Genomic DNA, 25,718 nt, shown 5'->3' with positions numbered 1-25,718 from the left:
TGCCAACATAAAATGATTAAAATTAATTAGGGGTCAACTGTTCATTAGAGGGAGGAACACATTGAGAGAGAAACCAAAGATCCTGAAAGACAAAACTGGGGGGAAAGCTACCTTAGGATGTCTCAATTAGATGAGGGAAAAAAAAAAAAACAAAACCAGAAAACAGCAGAGCAAGGAGAACAGAAGAGGTTGCCGCCTTCAGTCCAGAAAAGGGCTCAGGACACACCATGCCTCCCCATCCTAGCAGAAAGTGATAGAAAGCTACGGAGTGCTCACTCAAGAAACGGTGGATCAAGAAGAGTGTGGAGCAGCAGAAACGGCAGCTAAAAGATGGAGAGAGTCTCTTAATCCCAGGAGGAGCGGGGCTGGGGTGGAGAGAGGTGGGCCGGGTCCTTCAGTCATGGCCGTGTACTGCACTCACCATCTGAGGTCATCTTCTTACAAGGAGAGTCCTAAACCTGCCTCCGTGTGGCCAGCATCTCCTGCCTGGACCAGCTGCTGCCCCTGCCGTCTCCCTGGCCCTCCAGCCCCTCCCCCCGATCAACTCTCCACCCAGTGGACACAGGTCAGATGGAGTCCCTCTCCTGTGCTAAAGCCCCTGATGGTTCCCCATTTCATTCAGAGTAAAAGCGAAAGCCTCCCCACCTGCCCTACCCTCACCACCTGCCATCCAAGACTTATTCTGCTTAAGCCACACCCAGCACCCTCCTACCCCAGGGCCTTTGCACGGGCTGTCCCTCCGCTGGGAACACCCCTCCTCAGTCTGTTCAGGCCTTGACTCACGAGTCCCTTATCAGATGGACCTTCGCAGACAGGACCCACAGCCCCCCTGGCCCCCTCTGTCCGTGCTCTCGTTGCGTTTCACTTTGCTCCGACAGACCCTCGCCTGACACACGTCTGTGGTCTCCACGCTCCCACTCTGGGACGGAAGCTCCATGTTTCCTGCTGGAGCAGTGACGTCCCCCCCAGGAACACCTGGCAATGTCAGAGACAGTTTCAGGCGTCACAGCTGGAGCGGGGGTGCTGGCATCGAGTGGGCAGAGGCCAGGGGTGCTGGCAACACCCTCCAGCGCACGATAGGGAGTAATCTAACTCATAGGAAACCGCGCAGAGGCTGAGGCTCCTGCCTAGAGCCCACACGGCGCCTGGCATGAGGAGGCCCTCAGCAACTGTCTGCTACACAGACGCCTCACGGGAGTCGCTCACCCCGCAGGTTCAGGCACCGGTCCTGACCTGCTTTATCTCACCAAACGTTCCCAGCAAATCTGGGGGGGATGGGTTAGTGACCCTGTTTTGCAGAAGAAAAAAACAGCCTTAGGAAAGTCATTGACCTCTGGTCATACACCTAAAAACAGCCTGAAATCTCGATGTCTCTTCCCAAGCAAAGAGCTGGGAGGGGAACCACCAAGTCCATGACTGTCCATTTCCACCTGGAACAAGTCCCCCTGCCCCCGCCCCCACCCCATCTCTCCACCCCTCACTCTCTGCTCCCAGGAGAGAGGTGACTGGTCCCACTCCAGAGCCTGGAGGGGGAACTGGGCCAGCCCAGCTCAGAGCCCACGAGGTCTCCCTCTCTCAGGGGTACAGCCACGGCCCACCCACCACGGTGTACACTCAGGAGCCGCCACCGTGGGGTCCCCACCTGACAAGCAAACTCAGATGGTGCTTATACAGGCCCACCTGGCCACAGGCTTAAAGCTCTGTTTCGCAATCAGCTTGATTTAATAACAAGCTACCATTTTGATCTGCATCTCTCTGTCTAGAAAAGGTGACATCTGAGCCAAATCTTAAAGGATGAGGAAGGCCAAAAAAAGGGAGGGCGGGGGGTCTGGGGGGAAGGATGCCCCAGGCAGCCGGGCGGCATGGCTGGCATCAGCACATGAACCTGACCCCACATGCGGAGCCCCGGAGCAGCCCGGAGCCGCCGAGACGTGGGGGCATCGCTGCAAAGCGCTCAAGGATGGTCACAGGGGAGCGCCAGCTTTGTCCCTTTGACCCCCAGTTCGGCCTGACGGCTGCGGGCTCCCAGATATTGAACCGCAAAGCTCAGAACCCTGCAGGGGGAGCTGGGGCTGAGACGAGACAGGAAGGGAAACTTAGCTGTGCCCAACAGTTACCTGTTGAGGTCTTTTAACCTACGTAAGTGTATCAATATACAAAACAAAAAATGTTAACAGTAATTTTTTAAGTTGATGTTTAAGATCCAGGGGGCGGGGTGGGGGGGAAGTGGAGTTGGAGGAAGGGAAGAGTTGGAAGAATTTGGGCACAACCAACACACAGGTGCCCCCTCCGGTTCACTGATCAGGCCCCCAAGCTGAGTGAGTGGCTCCTCACAGGTGGGTGTTACTAGCTCCTTTTAGAAATAAGGAAAAGGGGTCCAGGGAAGGGAATGAGTGGGCCCGGCAGGGCCAGAGCTGTAGGAGATGGGGTGTTCTCACCGCCCCTCTCCTTTCAGGACACAGCCCAGGGTGACTGGTTCCATCCACGCCCAGCCAGGCAACCCCCACCTTCGAAATGGCCCCCACCTCCTGGCTCTCCTGGCGGCAAAGCTGACACTTCAAACGGGTGCAACTGGTGCCTGTTTGATCGGCTGAGCAACAAGCCTGTTTCAGACCCGCCGTGAACCGCACCGAGCTGTTACATAAACTGCAACCAGGCTGGGCTGAGAGAGAGGACAAGGAAGCTCAAGTTCAAAGACATCCTGGCCTAGGGGCCTAGCTCCCTCCTTCCCACATGTGTGGACAAATGAGGAGTCGGAGTTGTTAAGGGTGACCCTTGCGGGGATCAACCGACCTCTACTGAAAGGAGAAAACTCAAAAGGAAAAAAATAGAACACCACGTGTGGCTCAAAAAAGAACCACGACGATGCTGAGACCAGGAGCTCACGGCCGCCCCCTGCTTAACTGCAGTTGGTGGGGGGAGCTTTGCAAGGGCAGTGAAAGTGAAAGTCACTCAGTCGAGTCCGACTCTTTGAGACCCCATGGACTATAGTCCATGGAATTCTCCAGGCCAGAATACTGGAGTGAGTAGCCTTTCCCTTCTCCAGGGGAGCTTCCCAACCCAGGGATCGAACCCGGGTCTCCCACATTGCAGGCGGATTCTTTACCAGCTGAGCCACAAGGGAAGTCCTGCAAGGGCAGTGCCACCTCCTAAAGCACTGCAAGAGAGACTCCTGGAAAGGCCCTGGGGAGCGGGTTGGGCCGGGGCTGGGGCGAGGCTGCAGGCACACGGGGGTCGCGGTGGAGGCGGAGTGAACAGGGCAAGGGACTGAGGAGTGGCGGCCCCGAGGGTGGGAAAAGCCCCTCTGACTGCCCGGGTGCCCCGGCAGCCACCCCTCTCTGGGCCTGCCCGCCCCTGCGTGTCCAGGCTTCCCTCACTCCCACCGCTGCACCCTCTCCTCCTCCACTGCCCTCTCCCCAGAGAGCCCCCACCCTCACCGCCCTCATCTCCCCCACTGGCACGGGTTTGCCCCTTGCTGTTTGAGGAGCGTGGAACACAGTCTGTGTGACATCGATCTCCCCGGCCCCGCCCCCAGCATGATTCCAAGCCTCTGTGGCTCCAGGTAAGAGGCTGGAGCTGTGCGGCTGATCTGCAACTCGGATTAGGATTCCCCGCTTCCGGGATGGGGGGGAACTCCTGCAGGGTAAGGTGGGGGAAGGTCATTGTGGAGGTCACACACAGGTAACAAAGAATCCATCACCCCAGGGGGAGGGACCCAACTGCCTCCCTTTTCCCCTATGCAATGGCTCTTTGTTTCAGGATTTTATTTTTTTTGCTTCTATATTTAATGACCACTGTTATTTCCCCTGGATTTTCAGCTCCCTGTGGGCAGTGTCTGTGCAGCAGGAGCTCCCATCGACTAGGTCCTGAGCACACTGGCTTTAAGCACTTCATCGGTACCAATTCGTCTGGTCCACATGGCTCTGATGCTGGTTCTCCTAAAATCTGCACCTGAATGCCGGTGACCCTCAGGCACAGGGCCTCTGCGGGCAGAGCTGGGTCAGTCACTTGGACTCCCCAGGGCCCACCACGTGACAGGTGCTCAGTAAATCTTTGTGGGCTGAATAACAGGTGAATAAAGAATGGAGACATATGTCTAAATTCCATCCTCTCGGAGGGGATAAATGTAGGCATATAGCTGATTCACATCATCATTCAGCAGAAACCAACACAACATTGTAGAGCAACTCTACTGCTGATTTTTTAAAATAATTTTTTTAAATAAATGAAATAAATTCCATCTGGAATGTTCCAATTACCAAGTCAGGCACTGAAAGTCTAACAGACAAAATTCAGTGGGAAATTTCCCCTTGCAAGAAACCTGCCCAGCTTGAGGCTTTGTGTCAACTATACCAACGAGATTCAGGCTTCCCAGGGGGTTCTAGTGATAAAGAATCCGCCTGCCAACGCAGGAGACGTAAGAGACGCGGGTTCAATAGCTGGGTCAGGAAGATCCCCTGGCGAAGGACATGGCGACCCACTCCAGTATTCTTGTCTGGAGAATCCCCATGGGCAGGCTACAGTCCTTGGGGTCACAGAGAGTTGGACACGACTGAAGCGACTTGGCATGTACACACCAACCAGATTCACCCCGTGTGGCTGCACAACCAGTGTGTGGGCTGCTGGCCCACCGCCTCCTCCTGAAACTGCACTGTCAAGCCCTCACCCAGGCAGTGGCGGGCCTGGCCATCCCCCTCTGAATCATTTACTATGGGCTCTCCAAGCTGCCCAGTGTTTGGAACCGCGTTGCCAGGCAACCATCCAGACCTCCTCACTAGTTCCGAGAATCCTTTCCCACAATAGCTGCCAGGAGGAAAAAGGACCCGCTCAGCCAGGCCTGCTGACAACCGAGGATGTTTCTCTTGCCCCCTCTGCCCGGGCTCAAGATCAGAAGTGGGGAGAAATCAAAAGGAAGCGATCAGGTTGATTATCTGGGCTTAACTCCCCCCTCTACCTATCACTCCCCATCCGCAGCCCAAAAGAGGAAAAAGAAGGCAATGACTGGGATTCAAGTGCTGAACAATATCCCTGGATAATCAACTATATCTCATGAAAAATAATGACAAAGACAAATATTTTCTAATTAGCTGTATATTGCATTTCAAAAACACAACCAGACACCTAATCCAGAAAGTGACTGGCAACCTACAGCCACAACTGTGCTGACAGCAAATAGGATGTTCTGTGAGCACGTGATGTTTTCCTCTAGAAAAGACCATTGCCCCCACCACCCCCGCATCATTAAAATAGGGCACCGGCGCTGGACATCGGAAACTGAGCCCGCAGCAAGCCCTGGAAGGAAAGCAGGGGAGAGGCAGGCAGAGAAAGGGCCAGAGCGCCCCCTGGTGGCTCCAGGGCTGCTCTCCCTGCAACCGACAGAGATACAGGCTGGAGCCTGGTTTCTTGCAACTTCCCAAATCATCATATATTCAAACAAAGAAATAAATTCGAGGGCAGAAACTCATTTTCTAAAGATGGAGTGAAGGAACACAAGGCTGACATGAATGCCAGTATCAACTGAAGGAATTTTCAATTATCTTCTGGGCAAACGGCACCTGGGGGCTCAGTGGTAAAGAACCCGCCTGCAGTGCAGGAGGCTCGGATTTCATCCAGGGATCGGAAGAACCCCTGGAGGAGGAAATGGCGATTCACTCCAGTGTTCTTGCCTGGGAAATCCCACGGACAGAGGAGCCTGGCAGGCTACACAGTCCATGGGGTCGCAAAAGGGTCGAATGAGCTACACACGCTGGGTGTGACCGTCACCGCGGCTATCGGGCTGGATCATTTATTCTGGTAACTTGTACAGGTGCTCGTCCTTATGCACCCTACAGCCCCGCTAAATCACCTTCAGTGCAGACGTGAGAGAACTAAACAGCTCCCCAGTGCGCAGGCAAGAACAAACGCTTTCTGGGATCTGTCATTTCGCTCAGGTTCATTTTTAGCCTGTTTCACTCCCTGAATCATGCAGGAGGCAGGTGGTTTAAAAACAACAACAACCAAAAAAAAAAAACTCTAAAATAAAAACATGGCTCCTGGAAAATAGCCCCACTGCCTGCTCAGGGTTTCGCATCCTGGGCACCAACATTTGGGGCTGCATACTTCTCCACTGTGGGGCCTGGCCCGTGTGCTGCAGGGCATTGGGCAGCAATCCCTGGGGATCACCCACCAGATTCCAGCAGCATCCGTATCCCAGCTGTGATGACCAAGATCGTTCCCAGTCATTGCCAAGTGCACCCCAGGGGTTGAGCTCACCCCCGGCTGAGAACCACTATCCTATCTCATCACACACCCGTTCCCGCTCTCTTTTTTTAAGATTTATTTCTTTGTGGCTGTGCTGGGTCTTTGCTGCTGCACACCGGCTTTCTCTAGCCGCAGTGAGCAGGAGCTGCTCCTCACTGTGGTACACGGCTTCTCCTTGAGGTGGCTTCCCTAGTTGCAGAGCACAGGCTCAAGGTACACGGGCTTCAGGAGTGTGGGGCTTCATCGCCCCGACATGTGGGATCTTCCCGGACCAGGAATCAAACCCCGCGTCCCCCGCGTTGGCAGGTGGATTCTTAACCACAGGACCACCAGGGAAGCCCCACACTTCCATTCTTGAGGCCACTGGCCTCACAGAAAGAGTACACAGGTTCGTCTCCTCTAGAGGGGAGAGGAGATTGAGGAGGAGATGCCACGGGAAGGCACCCCCCAGGGGCCTCTGCAGGAAGGATGGTGTCGGGAAAACCGAAAATCAGGTCTGTTCACCTGCAGGTCAACGAGAAGGCCCAGACACTGTTTTCAGGATGACTAGCCAGCAAGATACCCCCTCAGGATGTTAACAACAAAACAGCACCTTCCAGACACAGCGTGCCTTTAACATGCCGGGCACTCCTCCTAGTCACGTTATGATTCGTTTTTCCTATCGAGGTATAATTTACATAAACCATCTTGAGCATTTTTCACAGATTCATTCATTGAATCCTCACGACCCTGTCAGAAGCGTGCGATTAGCAGAGACTCATTTTATGTAGAGGAGAACACAGAGGCCCGGACAGGTTAAATAACTCCCCACTGCTAATCTGAGGAAGGAGGTGGGTAAGAACACAGTCGGTCTGGCTGGAAGGATCATCAGGAAGCAGAATAATGATACCGAGATTAGGAAGGTTGTGGCAGACGCCGGGCGCAATTATCACAAAGTGCTCTTACTTCTTTCTGAGGTCTGCGAGCCTTTGAAGGAGAGTGATAAAAGCAAAGGACCTTCTCTCCAGGAAAATTCACAAAGAAGCACAAATACACAAACATCATTTTGCACACAACTGCAAGAGGCTTCTGAGGTCTCGTAAACTATCTATGGGCCTCGAAGAAACTCCTAGACAATATAGCCTAGGCTCGGGGCTAGACCTCAGAAGAATCCTGCAAGCAGGTAATATGACTTTCATTTCACGGATTGGGAAGCCGAGTTCACAGAAAGCAAGGCATTTGCCCAAAGTCACACAGCTCTCGAACAGCAGCACTGTGGTCTGCCTGACTTCAGCATTCCTTCCACCCTGAAAGGCTGCCTTCACAGCAATCCATCCACCACCACCCACACCAGGGTACTAGAAAAACAAGGGATGCACAGAGACAACGGATGTACACGCATGAACTAGCAGGACTGGTGATGGAAACTTGGCAGTGACCATGGGAAGGCTGCTGGCCTCTCAGAATGAAAACCTCAAGGTGACCTTTGCCTCTCATAAAGAATGCTGATGCTGCTTTACACATTCTGGGAGACAGCGTCGTTTCAAAGCAGTCTCCAGGAGCCTGGGCTCACTCACACTTCCCACATCGACCAACACCTGGCCCAGAGTTGAGAAAGTTGCCGGCCAAGTATCAGAGCCACTGTGATCATGGATACCAGATCCCGCAGCCAAAGGTCACTCAAAGTCAATGCAACAGTCGGCAACATTTGCAGAGGAAAGAGTCAGCGAGGGGGAGATGCACACGCCTGCCTTGCCATCAGGACAGCCCAGGAGACCAGGCCTGACGCTGGAGTCATCCAGACTTTGACAACCCAACACTGGAATGGCTGCAAAGGGAGGGGTGTGAACATCATGGCCCTTTTCCTGGAACAGATGGCTAGAAATGCAAGGAGTCCCTGAGGGTGGGCTCCTCCGCTTTAGAGCTGGGGAAACTGAGGCCCAGAGAGGCGCAAGGGCCTGCTGCTATCAGAGCCGGAATCAGAATCAGGTGCTCCCGACTCCCAGGCTGGCGCTCCTTCTGCCCCAGCTGCCTCCTCCCTGACGCAGCGGGGAATGGGGCAACAGTCACGCGCTCCTCCACTCCGCAGGCAGCTTCGTGGTTTTGGGTTTTTCCCGAGGACCAGGCGAGGGCCGCAAAGATGATGAGAACAGATGTACACCTGTGCTTGGGGAACTCACTTTCGGTTTGTTCCTACCAGAGCCTTCGTGATTTTTCATGTGTTACAACGAGAATACCCGCTCGTGCTTCCCTTCCTTCATGTCTTCAACTAAAGTGTCTTTTATTATTTGTTTGTTTTCGGCTGTGCTGGGTCTTCACTGCGGTGCGGGCTTTCTCTACTTGTGGCGAGCAGGGGCTGCTCTCTAGCTGTGGTGCACGGGGTCTCGTTGCGGTGGCCTCTCCGGCCACGGGGCACAGGCTCTAGGCCTACAGGCTTCCGTGGTTGCAGCTGCAGGCTCAGCAGTCGTGGCACACGGGCTCAGCTGCTCCGCAGCATGTAGGATCTTCCCGACCACGGAGCGAACCCCTGTCCCCTGCACTGGCAGGCAGATTCCCACCCACTGTACCACCAGGGAAGTCCCAACTCAAGTGTCTTTGAGCAGCAAGTACACGGCCAGCAGGGTTTCCGGCACTGGGCACTGGAGGAGCCGGCAGACAAAACGGTGGGCGGCGGCAGCAGGCCCTGAGACGGGTGGCCAGGGAGAGGAAGGCCGTGGGTCATTTCCACAGCCTGAATGCTGTGCTTGACGGCAGAGCATTCCAGAAGCTGCAAGTGTCCAGGAACAGCAGTGGGAGAGGAACCCAGGCTCCCCCAAGTCCTCGCAGTGGGACCTTCACCACAGCCTCCACTTCTCCAACTGCAAAATGAAGCCAACATCCCCACTTTGCAGGAATGCTGAGAAAGCTGAGTGATACCATAGACACAGCCTGGTTCACAGCTGGAAAATACACGGGGAGATACCCGCGTTATTCATCTTTTCCAGGCCCTCCATGAAGGAAGATCTGTAGTTGCCCCCAGAAGTAAATACGAACTTACAGGTGGATCTGGTATCTGAAGCCAGGCAGGCATCATCTGGAAACAACCAGCATGGAAACATGAGACCAGAGTCAAGAATCCAACGGGTTTAGCTCTGACTGGTTCCAAATAGGAAAAGGAATACGTCAAGGCTGTATATTATCACCCTGCTTATTTAACTTATATGCAGAGTACATCATGAGAAACGCTGGATTGGAAGAAACACAAGCTGGAATCAAGATTGCCAGGAGAAATATCAATAACCTCAGATATGCAGATGACACCACCCTTATGGCAGAAAGTGAAGAAGAACTCAAAAGCCTCTTGATGAAAGTAAAAGAGGAGAGTGAAAAGGTTGGCTTAAAGCTCAACATTCAGAAAACAAAGATCATGGCATCCAGTCCCATCACTTCATGGGAAATAGATGGGGAAACAGTGGAAACAGTGTCAGACTTTATTTTTTGGAGGTCCAAAATCACTGCAGATGGTGACTGCAGCCATGAAATTAAAAGACACTTACTCCTTGGAAGTAAAGTTATGACCAACCTAGACAGCATATTCAAAAGCAGAGACATTACTTTGCCAACAAAGGTCCGTCTACTCAAGGCTATGGTTTTTCCTGTGGTCGTGTATGGATGTGCGAGTTGGACTGTGAAGAAGGCTGAGCACCGAAGAATTGATGCTTTTGAACTGTGGTATTGGAGAAGGCTCTTGAGAGTCCCTTGGACTGCAAGGAGATCCAACCAGTCCATTCTGAAGGAGATCAACCCTGGGATTTCTTTGGAGGGAATGATGCTGAAGCTGAAACTCCAGTACTTTGGCCACCTCATGCGAAGAATTGACTCATTGGAAAAGACTCTGATGCTGGGAGGGATTGGGGGCAAGAGGAGAAGGAGACGACAGAGGATGAGATGGCTGGATGGCATCACTGTATCAATGGACATGAGTCTGAGTGAACTCCAGGAGTTGGTGATGGACAGGGAGGCCTGGCATGCTGCGATTCATGGGGTCACAAAGAGTCGGACACGACTGAGAGACTGAACTGAACTGAACTGAACTGAAGGTTTAGAGCATGGGCTTCCCAGGTGGCTCAGCGGTAAAGAACCTGCCTGCCAGTGCAGGAGATGCCAGTTCTATCCCTGGGTGGGGAAGATCCCTTGGAGGAGGAAATGACAACCCACTGCAGTGTTCTTGCCTGGGAATCCCATGGACAGAGGAGCCTGGCGGGGTACAGTCCATGGGGATCATGAACAGTTGGACATGACTTAGGGACTAAACCACAACAACAGGATTAGAGTGTGGACCCTTGGGGCTACTGAATGGGCTCAGAGCCGATCCCCGAAGAGGATCCCCAGAGAAGATTTCGGGAAGAGCTCCCTCCCTGGGGCCTGGGTGGCACCAGCGCCCGACGCCTGTGCACGGCGAGATGACACTGGACGTCTCACTGAGCCTCTCACTGTCCCCCGTCCTCGGCCAGGTCCTCGGCCTCCGCGGGCCATGACCCGACTCTGAAGAGCCAGAAGAGCAACGCTCACCACCCATGGAAACTTCTCCACAGAGGAGAAGGCTCTGACCCCACACGACGCCTGGTTCGGGGCTCGGGTCTTGCGCCTTGGGATGTTAGCACGTTTAACCCTCCAATCGACCCTGAGAAGGCAGTGTAAGTGTCTTCATTTTACCAATGAGGAACCAGGGCCCAGAGAGTCTGGGGTAAAAGGAAAAGAAACCAAGGGACTTCCCTGGTGGTCCAGAGGCTGAGACTCCATGCTCCCAAGGTGGGCGGCCCAGGTTTGATCCCTGGTCGGGGAGCGTGCTGCCAACTGGGAGTTGGTATGTCACAACTAAGACCCAGTGAAGCCAAACAAATAAATATTGATGAAAGAGAAACGTAGCTGGGAAGTTCCTGGAGCTGGGGCTTGACCCCAGGACGGAGGCTCCAGACAGGCCTCCTACCCCAAGCCTCTCCCACTGTCGCCCTTAGCACGTCTGTCTGAACTATGGGTGTCGGCGCCCCACACTCAGGGCGCCCACCAGGAAAGTGAGGATGGCAGAGTTAACTGCGAGGCACAAGGGAGGCCCTTCAGGGTCCACTCGGGAGAGGAAGGGCCACCGGGAAGGAGAAAGGCAGGCATGCAGCTCAACAGTCTGCGCTCTGCAAGAATGAGTGGCAAGAGTCACGTGGCACCTGCTTGAGACCCCGCGCTGACGTCCTGCTGCGCTGGGGGCAAAGCCCGGGTCCTCCGGCTCAGCTCTCCCCCTCACCTCTGCCCAGGCACCGCCAAGCCCTGCCCCGGCCCCGCGTCCTGAAGCCTGTCTCCCGAGAGAGAGACCTTCCGGAGTAACGTACTGAAAACAGCACCCCCCACGTGTCTGTCCTCCCACTGGCATGCTGAGCCCCCAGGGCAAGACTTGCCACTTGCTCCGCCAAGTGCAGGCCAGGAGCATCTGAGTGTCTGTCAACCGGTCAGCACTGGCATAAAAAGGTTCTGAATGTACAAAAAAAAAAAAATCTATCAAATAGTAGAAGAATGGGAGGAAGGGAAGGAAGAAGAAAGAAAGGGACAAAAGGAAAGTGCGCTTTTTTTCTTCATCCAGAAAAGCAATCTTCAAAAATTTGCCAAGAGGGCAGATCATATGTTAAGTGCTCTTCATCATTCAACCAACCCGTCGGGAGGTTGGGAGGAAACTGGTAAGTGATGGATTGTGTTTCCGGCATTGACTGAGGTGATACCATTTAATGAGTATTAATCATCATCATTGGAGAAGGCAATGGCACCCCACTCCAGTACTCTTGCCTGGAAAATCCCATGGACAGAGGAACCTAGTAGGCTGCAGTCCATGAGATCGCTAAGAGTCGGACATGACTGAGCGACTTCACTTTCACTTTTCACTTTCATGCATTGGAGAAGGAAATGGCAACCCACTCCAGTGTTCTTGCCTGGAGAATCCCAGGGAAGGGGGAGCCTGGTGGGCTGCCGTCTATGGGGTCGCACAGGGTCGGACACGACTGAAGCGACTTAGCAGCAGCAGCAGTAATCATCATCATAATTATTACTGACCACCGAGAGCCCCTCCTCTGCCATCCCCATGAGCCACGCTTGCCTGCGAGCCCTCGGCATTAGCTAACCCTGCTCGTCACCACACAGACTAACGCACGCCCGGCCAGAGCAGAGATGCCTGCTGTTTCAAAAACACTCCTGGAGTCTGGGTCAACCTCCATCATGACGGTGCTGTTGCATGGCTTCTCTCTTGCCCACCGCCCCCATCTGACCCTCACAGACCCCAGACTAGGAGCTGAGGACTATTTAACCTAAAATTCTATTGAAACACTGTTGCCACAAGTTCAGTTTAAAAGAATGCCAAAAGTTAAACGGAACTGCAAAATAGAAAATGGAATTTTATTCATCATAAAATTTGGTGACTGGAGTAAGTCAGTTTCAACAGCAAATGATGACCAGGTGGAAAGCTATATTGTGCCAATTCCAGGGTAGAATGAGAAGTCCTGCTGGGTATTTTTAAAGGCCTTGGGGGTGAACCACATGGATTTCTTGCGTCCAGGTTCACTTCAAAAATATACGATTTTCTTTTGTGTCCATTCCAGTATATTAGGCAAACTCTTTTTCTATTTACCCCTTCAAAATAAGGTCATACTTTGGTCCCATAAAAGAGAGACAAAGATTTCTGAGATAAAGGTGGAGAAAAGAGGACGGGTGTTAAAAGGATTTGAATAATAATTAAATAAATTAAATATTTGTTATTTCAGGAAGACATGAAAATGATCGCCTCTGGCTTCCCTGGTAGCTCAGCTGGTAAGGAATCCGCCTGCAATGCAAGAGGTCCTGGTTCAATTCCTGGGTTGGGAAGATCCACTGGAGAAGGGATAAGCTATCTACTCCAGCATTCTTGGGCTTTCTTGGTGGCTCAGCTGCTAAAGAATCCACCTGCAATGCGGGAGACCTGGGTTCGATTCCTGGGTTGAGAAGATCCCCTGGAGAAGGGAAAGGCTACCCACTCCAGTGTTCTGGCCTGGAGAATTCCATGGACTGTACAGTCCATGGGGTCACAAAGAAATGAGTCGGACACGACTGAGCGACTTTCATTTTAAACTTTTCAGGTGGAATTCCGAGAACCATCTGCAGTGAGCAGAGTTGCGGCAGAGGCCCTGAGTTTTGAGCAGGGAGAGGCGGAGAGGTGCAGGCAGAAACTGCAGAGCGAGTTCCTGGACCATCCACTAGGTGGCGCATGAACCCAGGACAGGGGGGTGTCAGCCGCGAAGGCGGGAGCGTTCGAGGAAGGGGAGGCGGAGAGGCAGCGACGTGGGGTCAGCGCGGCCAGGCTCACGGCCCCACTGACCCTCAGGGTTTCAGTACGTTTGAGTGGCAATAACAGGACACAGCAGACTGGGCGGCTGATAAAAAACAGAAATGTACTGCTCACCATTCTGGGGGCCGGAAGTCCAAGACTGGGGCGCCAGGGTGGGCAGGGGACGACCCTCCGACAGGATGAAGCAGGTACTACGCAGGCCAGGGGGCACCTGGTGGGACGTCAGGGTGACGTCCAGGGAATAGAGTTGGGGTTCCTCCGCCATGCTTCTCTGGGGTTCATGAGAGTTGAGCATCTCCTCTGGAGAGGAATCCAAGCTGCTGCACATAGGTACGTGTATGCGTGCATGCTCAGTCCCTTAGGTCGTGTCCAACTCTGCGACCCCATGGACCGCAGTCCACCAGGCTGCTCTGTCCATGGGATTCTCCAGGCACGAATAGCGGAGCGAGTTGCCATGCCCTCCTCCAGGGGATCTTCCCCACCCCGGGATCGAACCCACGTCTCCTGCATTGGCAGGCGGGTTCTTTACCACTGCGCCACTTGGAAATTTCGTCTCTCTCAAATTCATGTGTTTTGATTACATTTGGAGGTAGGAACTTTAAAGAGGCAATTAAAGCTTCTTTATGAGAAGAAGAGACACCAGGGATGCACGTGCACAGAAAGAAAGCCATCAAGCCGAGAGAGAGGCCTCACCAGAAACCAGACTGCAGGCGCCTCAAGAACTATGAGAAACACACTTATGCTGTTTACGCTGCCGGTGTGGGGTACTCTGTTAACAACAACCCTAGCAAAGTACAATAAGACTCCCTGGATACCCAGACAGACTAGCTCTCATTCTTTTTTTGTACAATAACACAGGAGGCAGGGGTGAGATGGGGAGGGTACAAGTCAAAAGCACCCACGCTGGCAAAACTTCTAAGGGTTCTGATCTCTCATCTGGAATACCCACAGGACAGACAACAATTTCAGTGAAGGTTCCCTGAAATTTACAGCCAGCACCGCAAAAACAGAACCCCCGCCCACCACACACACCCTTATCCCCCACAAACCACACTGCTACCGAGCGTCGAGGGTCAAAATGTGGATGTGGTGAAGTTTTTCTTCAGAGATGCAGGCTGTAAACTCTGGATTTGCCAAAGATACCAAATAAGAAAACCAGATTTACACTGTTAGAAAAGTGTAGGCCTGGGCTTCCCGGGGGGCTCAGTGGGAAAGAATCCACCTGCCAATGTAAGAGACAGGGGTTCTATCCCTGATCCGGGAAGATCCCCTATGCCGTGGAGCAACTAAGCCCGCGTGCCACAACTACTGAGCCTGTGCGCTCGGGCCCGGGAACCGCAACTACGGAGCCCATGAAGCCCTAGAGCCTGTGCTCCGCAACAGGGGAAGCCACCGCCACGAGAAGCCCACACACCACAGCTAGAGCGCAGTTCTCGCAAAGCAACGACCGCCGAGCACAGCCAAAAATAAAAACAAGTAAAACTGTGTTTTAAAAAGTGACAGTTGCTCAGCTGTCCGACTCTTTGCGACCCCAGGGACTGTAGCCCGCCAGGCTCCTCTGTCCAAGGGAAGGTGCCTTTCCCTTCTTCAGGGGATCTTCCCGACCCGGGGATCAAACTCAGGTCTCCTGCATTGCAGGCAGATTCTTTATCATCTGAGCCACCAGGAAAGCCCTTTTTCTATTTAAAGCATACAGCTAAAAATAAAAAAGCCAGTCTAGATCCCTGCCATCAGCATAAGTCAAATGCATTCAGAGGCATGTCCTTACTGAAACACACGGGCCAGCATCTTCCTCAAAGCCAGAAGACGTCTGAGGCAGACCCACAGACCACGATCTCTCTTGACCCTGAGGAGTAGCTGACAAAGCGCATGGTATCTGAGATGGCGGGACCGCATCCCAGGGCACAGAGACCCACGTGAAAGCACAGCACTGGGTGCCCCGGGGCCGGGTGGGGTGCGGAGCATCGAGATGTTCGTATCCTGGCTAATGGTGCCCAGGACGAGGCGCCAAGTCTGGCCTTCCGGCCCTCAATCTCGGGGTCACCATGCTTCTCAAAACAAATATAAATGAGGCAAAAACTGGTGTGATTCGGGGCAGATGCACCTGGGGGCCAGAGTAAGGTCTCAGCCCTCCACGCCACGGTGTGACCCACAGCAGCGCTGCAGGTGCCAAGAAGCCGAGGCACCAAACAGGCAGAGACAGAATTCCTCTGCCCGCTTCCGCTCATCCCGCTGACTTCTGGAAACACATTACTACCTGCCTTTAGCACTAAGATAGTGTTGGCACCGTTCTCACCCTTAGACAGGCAACCACGTCCAGGCCAACTCACTAGGGCTGGCTCGTCTTCATTGTCTCTATTTTCACAGTTACCTGCTACTCAAGGCAACGAAGAGTGGCTCTCCCAGTACAGGAAGCACATAAAACTCCACTTCTAGGGCTTCCCTGGTGGCTCAGTGGCTAGGACTCCACACTAATGCAGGGGGCCTGGGCTCAATCCCTGGTCAGGGAACTAGATCCCATATGCCACACCTAAGACCCAGCACAGTCAAAAATAAAAAAATTATTTTTAAATAAAGAAAAGAATATTGGATGGCCCTCAGACTCCACTCTTCCTTCCTTAGTCAAAGTCACTCAGTCATGTCTGACTCTTTGCGACTCCATGGACTATACAGTCCATGGACTTGCAAAAACACTGGAGTTGGTAGCCTTTCCCTTTTCCAGGGGATGTTTCCAACCCAGGGGATCAAACCGGGGTCTTCCGCATTGCAGGCGGATTCTTTACCAGCTAAGCTACCAGGGAAACCCTCTTCCTTCCTTAGCCATGGGGTTATTTTTGGGAGAAAACAAGATGGACACGTTGTCTCCTGAGTAGCCGGGGAGGCCTTGGGACGGATGTCAGCCACACAAGTGGGAACCTGTGTGCACTTTCTAGGAAGGGTCCTCACTGCTTGGGGGAGGGGAAAGGTTCATCTTTGTGCCAGAGATCTACTGCATTGTCTGGTGATGAAGCCCATGGGTCTCTTCTCAGAAAAATGTTTTAAAATACATAACATAAAACACTCAAGATTACAAAGGAAACTGATTACACTAAAGCAGAATTACCAAAATGTAAAAAAAGACAAGTGACAAACTTGCACACAGGATTTTACATTTTCTCATTAAAAAACTATTTTCAAGCAGCAATGACATCATGAGATCTTTTTCATATCACTGTTACAGGAGCCAGTGACTTCCATTGCTCGCTTGGCTGAGACGCCTAAGGTTTCTATGATTCACTGCCACTTTCATCATTAAAGAAAATGCAATCTAAGCAACCATCAACAGATGGGTGGACAAAGAAGATACACACACACACACACACACAGGAATATTATTCAGCCATGAAAAAGAATGAAATTTTGCCATTAGAAGCAACACAGATGGACTTAAAAGGTACCACGCTTAGTACAGAAAAGGACAAATACTGTCTATCACTTGAATGTGGGATCTTAAAATAAAACTAACAGATGAACATAGCAAATGAAAAACAGACTCATGGATACAGAGGACAACTAGCAGTTACCAGTAGGGAGAGAGAATGGGAAGGGGCAAAATGGAGGGAAAGTAAGAGGCACACGGGACGATGGGCAAAATAAACTGCAGGGGAACACTGTGCACAGAGACCCAGCCAGCGTCACAGTGACTGCATCCCCAACACAGCCCACAAACACGCTGAGTCAAGGTGCTGCACACCCGGAACTAATAACATTGTAAACAATACTGCAACTAAAAAAGATAAATGCAGGATTTCCCTGGTGGTCCAGTGGTTAAGAATCCTCCTGCCAATGCAGGGTGCATGGGTTCGACCCCTGGTCCAGGAAGAGTCCACCTGCCACAGGGTAAGTGAGCCTGTGCACCACAACAAGAGAGGCCACTGCAACAAGAAGCCTGCACATCACAAGGAGAGAAAGCCCCCATGCAGCAAGAAGACCCAGCACAGCCAGAAACAAAGTTAATTAGTTAAAAAATAATAATAAAAAGTGAAGGCAATACTGAATACTAAATTTCAGTCAGAGGCTAGAGGAAAAAGTCGTAACTTTTTTTCCAAGTTCAGATCCCTGAATCCTACCTAAGGAAATGGCAGAAGTTTCTCCTTTGCCCCCTCCTCATTCCTGATACCTGGGATGAGAATGAGATGGCTGGACCTGAAACAGCCATTTTGTACAACGAGGCAAGACAGAAGAAGCCCTACTCTCTAGTAACCATGGAGCCACACACTGGCCCAGCCTGCCTACCTCTGGGCAGAAAGGTGATTTCTATCATATTAAGCCACAGCTGGTTGGTATATTATTATATAAAGCCACTCAAACCTAACCTTTCATCAAGAGCCTCTTGATGAAAGTAAAAGAGGAAAGTGAAAAAGCTGGCTTAACACTCAACATTCAAAAAACAAAGATCTTGGCATCCAGTCCCATCATTTCATTGGCAAATAGATGGGGAAACAATGGAAAAGGTGACAGACTTTATTGTCTTGGGCTCCAAAATCACTGCAGATGGTGACTGCAGCCACAAAATTAAAAGACGCTTGCTCCCTGGAAGAAAAGCTATGACCAACCTAGGCAGCATATTAAAAAGCAGAGACATTACTTTGCCAACAAAGGTCATTCTAGTCAAAGCTATGGTTTTTCCAGTGGTCATGTATGGATGTGAGGGTTGGACCATAAAGAAAGCTGAGCACCGAAGAATTGATACTTTTGAACTGTGGTGTTGGAGAAAACTCTTGAGAGTCATTTGGACTGCAAGGGGATCCAACCAGTCCATCCTAAAGGAAACAGTCCTGAATATTCATTGGAAGGACTGATGCTAAAGCTGAAACTCCAATATTTTGGCCATCTGATGCGAAGAACTGACTCATTGGAAAAGACCCTGAGAAAGATGCTGAGAAAGATTAAAGGCAGGAGGAGAAGGGGACGACAGAGGATGAGATGGTTGGATGGTATCACCGACTCAATGGACATGAGTTTAAGCAAGCTCCGGGATTTGGTGATGGACAGGGAGGCCTGGCATGCTACAGTCCCTGGGGTTGCAAAGAGTCAGACACGACTGAGCGACTGAACTGAACTGAAACCTAACTTAATTGCTGTACATTTTCTGAGTGGTGAGGTTGTCAACAGGTTGCACCTGATCATTAGCAACCTTCACTCATCTTTGAGAGACACACTCTCCCTTACGTACAAAAGTGATTCCTCCAGGGATACAAAGGAAACCCAACTAGAAACCTCCTCTGTAGCTGACGGCCTTGCAGGAAGCAAACCCCGAAACCATGAAGGACGGAAGTTTCCCTCGGCCTCCCTGCTGCTCCACCTCCGTGTCCTTTAGGGCAGGAGTCCTCAACCCCCAAGCTGGTACCAGTTCAAGACCTGCTGGGAACCGAGCCACACAGCAAGAAGGGAAAGGCAGTGAGCCAGCGAACCTTCATCTGCATTCACAGCCGCTCCCCATCACGCGCATAACTGCCTGAGCTCCGCCTCCCCTCACATCGGGGGTGGCATGATAAAGGTAAAGCGCCTGAATCATCCAGAAACCATCCCTGCCCCCTGGGTAAATGGAAAAGTTGTCTTCCATGAAACTGGTACCTAGGGCCATAAAGGCTGGGGGCTCCTGCTTTAACAAAACGATGCATGAACCCAGGGAGCTTACAACCACACACCACACTTCAAGTCCACAACCAGGCACCCACACACCTGACTCCCTCCCAGACTCTGTCCAGTCGCGGTCACGCGGGAGCCAGCGCGAAGGCACTGCCTCCAGGACATGCAGGCCCCAGGGTAGCCCAGGGATGGCGGACGCTGCCCAGGAAGTACTTACTGACTGTCATGGACTCCGGCACCGAGGCAGAAGGTAACAGGCTGCTCAGAGGACTCTCCTGGCCTGGAGGGCTGGCTTCCACACTGGAAAGGCAAGCAGAGGGAAGTTAAGAGTCAGCCACTTAAAATATGCCACCTCGACATTCAAAACACACGCAGCCGGCACTGAGCTCATTCAGGTTTCCCGACTCCAAGGAAGGGAAGGCACCCTTTGCGGTCACAGTCCATCCTCTCTATGTGTGTATTCCATATCTGGAAATTCGCCTACTTCCTGAAGTTTACCCGTAACCCCAAAACTCCACACTCTCAGGGCTGACATGGTCATCCGTGAACATGTACATGCATGTGTGTGCGCTCAGTCGCTTCAGTCACGTCTGACTCTACATGTCCCCACGGACTGTAGCCAGGCAGGCTCCTCTGTCCATGGGATTCTCCAGGCAAGAATACTGGAGTGGGTTGCCATTTCCTCCTCCAGGGGATCTTCCCGACCCAGGGGTTGAACCAAAAAGTCTCTTACATCTCCTGCATTGCAGGCAAGTTCTTTACACTGGCACCTCCTAGGAAGCCCGAAGTGCTGTCTGTTGCTCCTAAACACAGGGCGCTGCGGTGCCTCTTGGAGGAAGCCTGTGTGAGGCAGCCTCTATTCAGCCTGATGGTACAGTGTGCTAAAGAACCCGCCTGCCAATGCGGGAGATGCAAGAGGTGCGGGCTGGATCCCTGGTATGGGAAAATCCCCTGGAGGAAGGCACGGCAACCCACTCCAGTATTCTTGCCCGGAGAATCCCATGCACAGAGGAGCCGGGTAGGCTACAGTCCATGGGCTCACAAGAGAGTCAGACATGACTGAAGCAACTCAGCACACACACACACACACAATAACACTGCTGTTGGTCATGAGTTCCCTGTCAGTGAATCAACAGTGGATGTTAGATGAGATGTCTTTAAACAGGAGCAGACAGAAAACAAAGGTACTTACTGATCCACTGACCAAAATGTTATGACCAGACACACTCCTAGGGACCTAGGAGCAATGGCTCCGTCTTGAGAGAACACGACCACCAGAAATAATGAGCGCTGATTGTGTAGTTACAAAGAATTTGCAACATGGAAAAATAATCCTTCACATCATGAAAACAGCCAGGGGAATACCCAGTGGCCCACACAGTCAAAGCTATGGTTTTTCCAGTAGTCATGTATAGATGTGAGAGTTGGACCATAAAGAAGGCTGAGCGCCAAAGAACTGATGCCTTCAAACTGCAGTGTTGGAGAAGACTCTTGGGAGACCCCTGGACAGCAAGGGGATGAACCCAGTCAAGCCTAAGGGAAGTCAATCGTGAATATTCACTGGGAGGACCAATGCTTTCTGCGGGTGAGACCAACCCCTCTGGGCACCGCACTATCGTGTACAAGCCTCCTACAGGCAGCGCCTCTCCGAAAGCAGGGCGAGACTGGAGCACCAAGCACGGGCGGAGGGGAACAGCGCCCGCACCCGGGGGCCGAGGCTGAAAATGCAGACGCTGTATCTCAGGGACACCAAATTAAAGCCAAGGAGGAAGGAGAGAGCTGTAAGGGCGCAGCGAGGATCACAGCGGCAGCAGGGGCTCCTCAGTGTCCATGTCAGCTCTGCCACCTAACGTCCAGTGACTCTGAACAGCTCAGCTTTCCCTTGATGAAAAAAAAAAAAACAACCTGACGTGCTGCGTGTGTGCTTCAGTCATATCTGACTCTGCCAGGCAGGCTCCTCTGTCCAAGCGATTCTCCAGGCAAGGATACTGGAGTGGATTGCCATTTCCTTCTCCAGGGCATTTTCCTGACCCAGGGATCGAACCCTCGTCTCCTGCACTACAGGCGGATTCTCTATCACTGAGCCACCTGGGAAGCCCTAGGCACTTCCCAAATACCTGATACCAAAGTGGTTCCAATATTACGTGTGTGTGCGCGTTCAGCTGTGTCTGACTCTTCCAATCCCATGGACTGCAGCCCGCCAGGCTCCTCTATGGGATTTTCCTGGCAAGACTACTACAGTAGGGTGCCATTTCCTTCCCCAGGTTTAAATATTACATAATACTAAAACTGTAAAGTGTAACACTAAAGTTGTCCAATGGTTTATTGCCAAATATTAAATCAAGCACATTATGACCGTGGAAGTACCTAGCCGTGGCCCCCCATGAAGGAAAAGTAAAGCCGGCAGCAAAGGAACTGTGACCGACACCAGGTCTCGGGCCTGAGACCCTTGGCCACTCGGTGCCCTCGGACATCAGACCAAAGCTGAACTGAATCCCTGTGAAGTGAGGCCCTGCCCGTCAAGCAGGGGGACTTTCCAAAAGAGGAGAGGTGGAGCTGTGAAGAGGGCAGCCCGGCCCCAGAGCCAGCCAGGGGCGGGGGCTGCGCGCTCACCTGTACCGGGGTCCCGGCTCCGGGAGGATGTGGTCCTCGGGTCCCGTCCCGTTCTCCAGGCTCCCGAGGGGGGCATCTGCAGATAGCAGCCACAGAGATGGTCAGGGTTCTGCTCTCACCCTCAGCTGCCCCATGAGACAGACACTGGCTCGCCTGCTAACTCCGCTGACGTGCAAGGCCTTCCCCACCTGCACAGTGGACTTCCGTCTGCCGCCCGTTTCATTTTTTTCGGCCGTCATCTAGGACTTGGCATCAGTCACTGGCTGGAGGCCCTGTTCTCCCACTTCGGCTTTTTTTTCCCTTCACTGAAGCATGGCTCCCACACAATACTCTTATCAGTTGCAGGTGTACAGCATGGCAACTCAGCACTTATATTGGAAACTGATTACATTACATATTGATCACCGCAATAAATCCAGCAACTACCTGTCACCCACAGTTACTACAACAGTACTGACTACATTCCCTATGACTTTATTTATTAACCTTTCTGATCTTGAGCCACCTGGAATTATGCATGAAGTCCATATCCAAAGACAACCTCAGAACCAGAGAATAATAAATCAGCTGTTAGACAAAAGGGCTCCCGCCTGCAATGTCTGGAGATGGCCACGCGGGGGCAGCAGCATCCACCTGTCACAGCCACGTGACTGCCACTCTCTCAAGAGCCCTGCACCAAGCGGGAAAGGCATTTGGAAGACGGGAGGCCGTAAGTCATCTCGATAAACAACAGGCACGAGGCAGCACGGACCTTCATAGATGTACTGGCTGCTGCTCATGTCTCTTTCCAGGAAAAAGTGCAAAATCCGTGCCCCTGGGGGACATCAAGGCCAATGTCGCTCAGGAGAACACCTGTGCACTAGACAAAGTCCTGGCGTGTCCAGGCCCCCAACCAGGCCTGGGTCAGGACAGGGGACGGAAGGGAGCTCGTCTCGCTCCCTAAGCCATCTGTCCTGTGACCTCCTCCGTTTTCACCTGCTCAAAATTCCCCGCTCTTAAGGGGTTGAAAAAGGGAATCCTAAGAGGAAAAGCATTCTCTCGCTTTCCCTTCCACCCGCTGTCTGCACGAAGCTACTCCACTCACTCCCACCTCTTATTTATCTTAATTTATATTAAAGTATAGTTGCTTTACAATGCTGTGTTGGTTTCTACTACACAGCACAGTGAATCTGAGATATATATATATATATATTCCCTCTTTTTTGGATTTCTTTCCCCTCTGGGTCACCACAGAGCACTGAGTTCCCTGCACTACATAGCCGGGATCTGAATGGCATGCCCACCAGGCCACGGCTCCTCCAGCTCTGGTTCTAGCATCTGTGAGCAGCCTGAGGATAACACGCCTTCCCGTGCAATGCTCCCACCAACAGCGGGTGTGCCCCTCAGGCTGTCACAAGCTTCCAAGACTCCTGGCAGCTTCGTTACTGTAAATCAAAAAGCTGGCAGACGGGCTCACACCCTGCATCCCTGGTGAGGACGGTCTAGACCAGCTGGACCTCAGGGTCCACTCACCAGGGACAAGATGGAGCCTCTGGGCCTGGGAGGCTGACAGCCCGAGGAGGGATCGAGAGAAACCTGCCAGGTCGGGGGACGCCTCCCGGCGAGGATCCCGGAGGCCGGCCAGAATGCCGGGTTCTGCGACTGAACCCCAACGTGAAGAGCACACAGCCAAGCCCTGGGGGCAGCCTGACATGCCAGCCCAGCGACAGTTCACGACCCGGCCAAAAGGCCCATCAGTGGGGAGTAGAATAAGGGGTGTGGACCCCAACTCAGATGCTGTGAACGAGCCCTGGAAACCCTCCAGGGGTCCTAGACGCACGTGAGGACCACCTACTTCCTGTCAGCCACCCCCACTTCTCAGACACTCTGCCCGAATCTGCACTGCCCCTGCGCGGGCAAGGGCGAGGTGACCATATCCCCAGCCTGGTGGGGCTCGGACCCAGGCTGGTCACCTGAGCGGAAGGAGGGCAGGGGCTCCCAGATCGACCCGCCCTGGGCTTCACCGAGACCCAGACAGAAGCTCTGGTTGGTACCGAAGGTGCTCTGTTGACACCTCAGCCAGGTACAGAGCAGATGGGAGGAGGAGAAGGCTGAAGAAACACGGACCGACCAGCGAGGGGAGGAGAGGGGGCAGACCCCACCAGGAAGTGGGGCACAGGACCAGGAGGACTGCAGGCCAGGCCAGGCCCAAAGACGCCCCCCGCCACCCCACTGGTATGAAGCCAGCAGGGAGCCTGCCCGGGCCCTCCTGTGTGCCCGGCCTCTCCTCTCAGACTCCCTCGGGGGAGCTTCGCCCCACGTCTGAACAGTGACTCCCCTTCCTCGAGGGCTACGGTCAGGAGGGACTGAGCTAACCCAGACAAGCATCGTGTGTTCATCACCGCCATCTGCACTTCCCCGGAGAGGAGACCAGCCTGGCGGACGGTGGTCACTCACACCAGCAACACCGCCTCGCGGGCGGCCACCTGCCCCACCCTCAGCACCTTCGAGGTGACCACCACGCCCCCCAGCCCCGACTGCACCCGGGAACAGGCCCGCCCTCCCTGAGCTAGTCTGAGGGAGTTTCTGTTCCTCACACAGAGCCATGACAACCGTCTGTCATCCGGCTTAGAATGTCGACAGCTTCCTGAGCACCCGGTGGGCCCCTGTTCCCAACCGTCCACGGCTTCCTAAACCTGGGCCCACAAGGGTGAGAGGGGCACCCACGCTGCAGGTGCGGGGAGGCCTCGCCGACACGGTGGGGCTGCGGGGGCACCGGAACGACCCAGTGCTCTTCTGTGCCGGGCACCACGCACACCCACCTGGCCAGGAGCGCTGGGCTCAGCCACGACTCCCACCCACACCCCGACACCTCCCACCCCGACCTGCTCTAGCCGAACAAAATAATAACAAACCACACGCGTGTCCCCTCAGTCACAAGGAACGGGCCAGAAAGGCTTGCCCACTTTTCAGCAAGCTTAGTCCCTGACCCCCATGCCCTCAGCTGCCAAGGGTACGAGGGTCTTTAGAGCTATGGCTTCTGACCTCCCTCCTCCTGAGAGGCAAAAATAATGGTCACCATTTGTAATCTGCCTGTACACCACCAAGTTCAACAGATCGCTGATAAGAAAGGAAGCAGGCCTGGGGGCTCCCAGGTAACATGCCAACACCCGCTCAGGCGAGAGCACCGCAAAATACCCTGGTTCAGCGAGGAGACAAGCCAAAGCCACTGGGGCTCCCCTGCTGAGAGGGGCCGCCTGCCCTGAGCCCCGGCCTCCCTGCCTCCCTTCCCCCCACCCCTGCCCACAGACGTGACAACTGATCCGGCCTCTCCTGCCTCTGCTCCGGCCACAGCCCGTGCGGGAGGCAGGGAGGAACCGGGGACACCCACCTGCAGGCCCGTAGGAGCCCACGCCGCTGACCGGGAAGAGCACCTCGGCGTGGCCGTGCAGCACTTGCAGCGGGGCCCAGCCGTGCATCTGGGAGAGGCAGGCACCCGTGTCCCGCGGCCTGAGGGAGAGAGCACAGCTGCGGGTCAGGGCCCCGCCCGACCCCCGCAGGGAACCACCCAGGCCGGGAGGGGCTGAGAACACGAGGAGGCCCGGGCGGGAGCCGGGAGCCGGCCCTCCTGTGCTCGCTCTTTAGCCCATGTGTACTGAGCCCCTCCTACCTGCCAGGCAGTGGACACACACATGCATGCATGCACACACGCACACACACACAAGCCAGCCAACAAGGTCCATCCTGCCCTCATGGAGCTTACAGTCTGCTGGGGGTGCAGACATGAAGTATGTGTGTGCGTGCTAAGTCACTTCAGTCATGTCTGACTCTGCGACCCCATGGACTGTAATCCACCAGACTCCTCTGTCCATGGGATTCTCCAAGCAAGAATACTGGAGTGCGTTGCCATACCCTTCTCGAGGAGGATCTTCCCGAC

At 53.5% G+C, this 25,718-nt stretch overlaps 1 protein-coding gene across 21 annotated transcripts in view; it reads right to left on the bottom strand.

Moving 5' to 3' along the window:
- The window catches only part of SNX29 (sorting nexin 29), a 587,227-nt gene that overhangs the window by 474,300 nt on the left and 87,209 nt on the right, over positions 1-25,718 (bottom strand). For all 21 annotated transcript variants that reach the window (XM_055561377.1, XM_055561386.1, XM_055561381.1 and 18 more), the window contains 3 exons: positions 25,173-25,291; positions 21,803-21,878; positions 19,407-19,489 (listed from right to left, as the gene is read on the bottom strand). In XM_055561377.1, the coding sequence (XP_055417352.1) occupies positions 19,407-19,489; positions 21,803-21,878; positions 25,173-25,291 (278 nt within the window). The remainder of the gene's footprint in view (positions 1-19,406; positions 19,490-21,802; positions 21,879-25,172; positions 25,292-25,718) is intronic.

This window comes from Bubalus kerabau, chromosome 23 (genome assembly GCF_029407905.1).
Source record: "Bubalus kerabau isolate K-KA32 ecotype Philippines breed swamp buffalo chromosome 23, PCC_UOA_SB_1v2, whole genome shotgun sequence".
In the NCBI taxonomy this organism is placed as follows: Eukaryota; Metazoa; Chordata; class Mammalia; order Artiodactyla; family Bovidae; genus Bubalus; species Bubalus kerabau.
Note: the sequence above shows the minus strand (reverse complement) of the source record. Positions and strands in the feature narration are given on the sequence as shown.